This window comes from Sander lucioperca, chromosome 13, assembly GCF_008315115.2.
Source record: "Sander lucioperca isolate FBNREF2018 chromosome 13, SLUC_FBN_1.2, whole genome shotgun sequence".
Taxonomy (NCBI): domain Eukaryota; kingdom Metazoa; phylum Chordata; class Actinopteri; order Perciformes; family Percidae; genus Sander; species Sander lucioperca.
In genome coordinates, this window is record NC_050185.1 from 932468 (window position 1) to 938450 (window position 5983).

Here is a 5983-nt window from a genome sequence, read left to right on the forward strand (position 1 = left end):
CTGTATTTTACACTGTATTTTCTAGCCCTCCTTATCTTTGCCACTTGTAGAACCTGTTCTTAATGACGTGCCTGCAAAAAAAGTAAAGGTGAAATAAAATGAAAATAAAAACGAAACGTGACATAAAGCCAGCTGGCCTGCCTCTAAAAGCGTTATCAGACAACGCCAAAAGAAAGCTGTAACTGTAGATAAGAGAGTGAGTAACACGTGCACGGTGTCTGTGGATGAAAATGAAAAGTCAGGTTCTCCCAAATCTTTTTATTGAACCCATTTAAGCTTTAGTTGTTCATGTTCCACAGGTAAGCTCTGCGTCCTTGTTAGTGGTGCGAATGTACACACAGCCTGGATGCAGCTCTCGCGATCGTAACCCATGGCTCATGTCTGGGTGATGGTGCAGGTCTTCTAGTGAGAGTTAGCGCTCCTGGGGCATTCATGCATCCGATAGGCACACAGATAGAATATACCTGCAAAGACAGAAAGGGTAGGTCGTTGTTATCCATCAGGGAATGTCAATGCTATGCATCTTACAATGACTTACCTACATTTCCATTAGATAAAAGGAGAAGCAATGTCTGTGATTGCTTATTTATTATTTATGTTGTTGACAATATGGAAAACGATGTAATTTGTGTCTTTTTAATTCAACAGCACCAGAAAATGGTGATGAATTGCTTATTTTTCAGTCCATGTTCAGTGACATTCTGAAAAAAAAATTCCATTGAATTGATTTCTTAATATTCTTTGTTTGAGTCTATGGACCAGCTTTTCATATTGTCACAAACCAAAATCATTTGTAGTGCACACAAAATCTATACAGTAGCTTCACATGATACATGTGCTGTTATTTTATATATATATATATATATATATATATATATAAAATACTGTTGAAATACATGTGTATCATGTTGTTGTTGTTACCTATTAGTACCTAACTATTAGTTATCATATGTGTACTACTTTGTAACTTAGCTGATATTTTCAGTCTTGGGTATTTTCAGCATCTGGATGGTGTTTACCTCTAAACCATTTTCATATTCAGTATAGTGAAAAGCCTGCTGAACAGCAGGTAGTGCACAGCATGCTGGGGGATTCAGAGATGAGCACTTACTACAAGCATCACTTACTGATAATGCCACATCATTGATTCAGCTGCTGGACTATGGGCTGACCCATGTATGCTTCGACTGTTTTCTGCTAAGTAAGTGAGTTGTTGCATTGCGTAATATTACATATAGACTGCAGTTTCTGTTTTCTTTATTACACATAGTAGATGCAGTATGAATACCATTAGCTAGGTAAGCTACTAGTTGTGGCATTGACAACATGTGGAGGTGAATACAATTGTATCTGCTATACAACACTGAATGTTTTAAAAGGTAGAACATGATAAAAGTATTTTCAGCCTGTTGCCTGCCATGACTGAGTGCTTCTCCAGGAACTCACTCAAGATTCAAGCTTAAAAAGAAGTTAACATTTAGCAGAAAATGATCACAGCCAAATGTCACTGACTTTTACACTGAACACTCCATGAGTTGAACCCTGACAGTGGAGGGATGTGATAGCACCACTGTGAAAGAGAGGGAACCTAAGTTTTTTTTTTTTGGCAGCACCCCCAGACGCAGCCTAAACGCACTACCCCCAATCAAAATGAATGGAAAGACCCGCGTTTCTGCCGCACCGTCTGACGGCCGACGCGGGCTGTGTGAAAGCAGACCAAGGCAGTTTGGTTTGTTGAGTTGCATGGTTACCTGAAAAAAAGGTGAGCACCACCGACACCCAGCCAATGATATAGGACCAGGAGAACCTCCAGTTTCCATAGCGTTTTCCATAGTAGTTAATAGTCACACCAGTGTACACTGCCATTGCTAGAAACACTAAAAAGCCTGTGCAGAAAGAGAAGGAACATGTGAAGAAAATGTTTCTGGTAGATTGTAAAAATGCTTTCAGTTAGAAATTTCATTTGTCACCATGGATATCAAATGCAAAGACACTAAACGAACAAAGTACAAACATAAGACAATGGATTTGGAACTTACATGAGATGAAAAACAATATGCCTGCAGCAAAGGTTTTGTCAAACCTGTCGAAGGAGGAGTAATGAATGAAGGCCATAATGCCAATGATGATGCCGATGAAACAGGCCAAGAGAGACAGGATCATGAGGGCACGGGTGGCGTCTAAGTGGGCTGTGGACAGGGTCAAAGGTCAATTGAAGTCACTAGTGGGGGTCAGTGCAAGCCAACAGGGGTGAATGATCTGAGATGTGACCCCGCTCAGACCATGTTAACAAGCCAATTTGATGACGGATGGGAAACATCTTTGAGAAAAAAGTAGATCAAATTTCTAATTTCATCAATGCCAGATAGAAATCCTGAACCCATCAGCCAAACCTTTATTAACAGAAGCGATCACAGCATTGTATTTGTAATTAAACAATAGTACACATTCTGTGTGTAAGTCACAGTGGAATGACAAATATTGCCTCCATGTTTCTAGTATGTGATATGAAGATGTTGTGTGTTTGTCACAAATGTCTCTAACATTAGACTGAAGCGATAAAAGAGATGTTAGCCCATATGGTACTAACTAAAAAATGCAGCCTTGTAATACCACTCATACTTCTCCCACTTCAGTCTAACTATATAGGATAACAAGTTAGCCCAGCGGCACTTCCAAATTCAAATTAGGAATGAAAACATATTGCTACCCAGATGGCATGCTTGTTTGCTAGCATGATGAATGTTTGACATAGTTACCTCCATTGCCAAGTGAAGATTAGTGAGCCAGTGAAATGGTTTCTGCATCTGCAATGGCTCCATCTTTCAGAAATGTTTGTAGAGCTAACTCAAAGTTAGGATTTTCCCAGTCATCTACATGAACCCTCCTTTGCAACACTTACCGATGCTCTCGTTGTGTGGGAAGCATTTCCCCGGCTTACAGTAGCGCCACAGGCCCTGGTGCATGTAGTTGCTGGACTGCCGATACTGCATCCAGTAATCGGTTGCTGTGGAAACGATCAGGAGGATGTTCCCCACGCCTGCACAGAACAAACCTCCACCCATAAAGCTGTACATCCTGCGCCTGCAGAGACACACAGACACACATACACACACACACACACACACACACACACACACACACACATAGACAAATAGAGAGGAACATAAGAGGTCACTCAGCATCAGCGGTCAGCAGCAGGGCCCCTCTCTCGCACGCACGCACGCACGCACGCACGCACGCACACAAGCAGACACACTCACACACTTCAGGGAGAGAGGCTCTAAGTGTCAGTAATTGCGTTGTAATGAACATATTATTTCCAATGGATTGAGCTGTGGGGTCGCCTGTGTGTATATGCTCCACTTTGTTCTCTAGGAGATCAGTCCCTGAAGATGGGCTTTACATACACCCCCACCCCCCAGTGCACACACACATGCGTCCAGCCTCTATCGAGTCCAGCGATGCTTTGATACTTGATACATCTATTGCTCATTGTTCCACCTGAATGCAATATCCTGCAGCCATCCTCTCTGTCGCGTGGAGAGTTGTCATGGATTTCTTTTCGGGGGGAAAGGATGATAGATAGATATATCTTGTTATGTCTGAAAGCTGAACGGGATGCTCGTTGAAGAGCTCTGTGTATTCATTGAAGAGCTCTGTATTTCCACAGGATCACATTTCTCTCTGAGCAGCCTCTCTGGCAAGTTCCAGGAGCTGTCTTAGTCTAAACCAGAGCACCTTTTGAATCCATTTGATCCCCACCATGTAAATCAAATGAAAATTGTCTCAGAATGTCAATGTGTTGTGGCATATATCAAATTCTAAACAATTTTATTTAATAATCAGTCAGCAAGTTGGATCTAACATTTTTTTAGGAAGTCATTTCTTTCTCTTATTTCACTTCCAAGCCAGGATAAAATCCCTGAAAAAAAGCAGTTAAATGATTTTCTTTTCAATTCAGAGAGGGGCCTTGATTGTGACTGGCACTGACCTCAAGGCTGACTGTCTCCTCTCAATCACATCACTCAACCTTTTCCCCAGAATTTCTTCAACTCTCCCTCAAATCTCTTATATTCCTGTAAAACATCTGAGAAAATTGACCCACCAAGACAAAGAAAAGAAGACTAAGAGTGAGGCTTACATTTCTCAATCTGTAGTTTTCAATCATTTTAAGCCGCTAGAGGAGACTGGGTTTGAATGTCTTTTCATATATTACACTGCAGTTACACAAACACATAAGCTTTTCACATCTGTACATTTGTAACTAATTGGCTTCAGTGTGAATACATTTTATGGAACCTATGAGACTGTTAAAAAGACATTTTAAAAGACAAAAAAGTGAGACAGAAACTGATGTGTAAATTTTCTGACACAGCAATGTCTAATATTTGCAAAATTCCCCGTGCAGCTGTTAGAGCTGCAGCTGGGTCTCCACATGTGGAAAAAAAAATAGCACACATAAATAAAAACAAACGAAAACACAAAAATGAACACCAAGAGTTGTTGGACAACATTCAATATTAACTTACCTCAATCAACCTCTTTTATGAAGATGTTTATGGAGACAGGGTTACCTGACAAAACACAAGATCCTCCAATGCCAAGACAGGCAGGTTTCCAGCAGGCTAATAGCACCGGCGCTTGACGCGATGAATAGGGAGAACCTGGGGCTCCAACAAACACAGCGCTGAGACAATAGGCCAGGCCCAACGCTGGCCAATCAGCAACCACCAGTTTTGTGGTTTGGGAATCTGCTGAAAAAACAGAAATGACCAAAGCTTGACAAGCTGAAAGTAATACTGATGACTTCATGGTTTTGATTGAAAGTAGAGGGCTGAACTGGCTTTAGTGCAGGGCAAGCCAGGCGTGAAATCACAGTCTTTGGCTGCTCTGCTTCTGATTTTTGTCTACATTTAAAGGCAAACATCGTCACACTGTTTAGAAAGTCTTAATATGCCTATTGAGTGTTAATATGACTACACTAAATACATTGAGGGGTTTTGTAAATGTGTTGAAATAGATTTTAGTTACATTTGCAGTAAATATTAACTTATTTTTATGTGTGCACAAGTCATTGGGTACACTTGATATTTCATATTAAGTCGACCAATCCAGGGAAAAGCCATTATTCATGATTTCCCTAAAGTTGACTTTAGACTATTGGAATCACAACGGAGGAGATACATATGGAGAGAATGGGACACGTTGTTGCTTCTCAAGTTGGAGAAGCAATTTCAAACTTTGAGACAGCAAATATGTGGTTTGTATTCCAGCACGATGTCACTTATATTTTATTTGTACAGTGTAAATGCAGTTCTTTGAGCACAGTGTACATGAGCGGGATATTGCATGAAGATGATTTAAACTGACTAACCACATGCTCATGTTACACTTTATCTTGTGATTATGTTGCTGGGATTTCAGTCAGAGTGAACATCTCCCAATTTTCAGCAAGACCATTTTGATAAAATACTTTTTTAGCACCGTTTCATTTCTATTAGTCCTGATTTTCATTTAAATAATCAAAAATGGTCAAGATCACCCTGTAAGTACCCTTTATCCCAATTGCAATTGCTTATTTTACATGGCAGTATGGCAATAAATATTGAGCCTTGATAAAGATAAAGATGCATTATTTTGCATACTGTAGCTGTGCAGTTGATGAAGTCGACCATTTGAAAAGGCTTCCCTTGTGAATACTGCTGTCACTTCCTCTGCATTTATGCATCACATTAATATGTGTGCTTTACACTTCCAGACAGTTTCAGTCTGTATTTTCCTAGGCACACGTAAAAAGACACTGAACGGTAAATACAATTCAAGTCATACTGCACAGATTCCTGAGTTCACCTTTTGAAAAAGTATAATCTGGTCTACATTTTTGGGGTTTATGTTGTATTTCTAGGAACTAAGAAATTAGGTTGGACACTCCCGTGGAATAAATTTGAATCTAAGATGTTTTAATGTAAAGTGTCTTTGA

The 5983-nt window shown here is 40.1% G+C and overlaps 1 protein-coding gene across 1 annotated transcript; it reads right to left on the reverse strand.

The window, feature by feature from the left end:
* Positions 1-243: 243 nt before the first annotated feature.
* Positions 244-4766, reverse strand: lim2.1 (lens intrinsic membrane protein 2.1). The gene is made up of 5 exons (XM_031311001.2): positions 4533-4766; positions 2903-3084; positions 2040-2189; positions 1752-1886; positions 244-464 (listed from the first exon to the last, which is right to left on the reverse strand). Exons 2-5 carry the CDS (start codon positions 3075-3077, stop codon positions 403-405), a joined length of 522 nt encoding a protein of 173 aa, XP_031166861.1. The 5' UTR covers positions 3078-3084; positions 4533-4766; the 3' UTR covers positions 244-402.
* Between the last annotated feature and the right edge of the window lie 1217 nt (positions 4767-5983).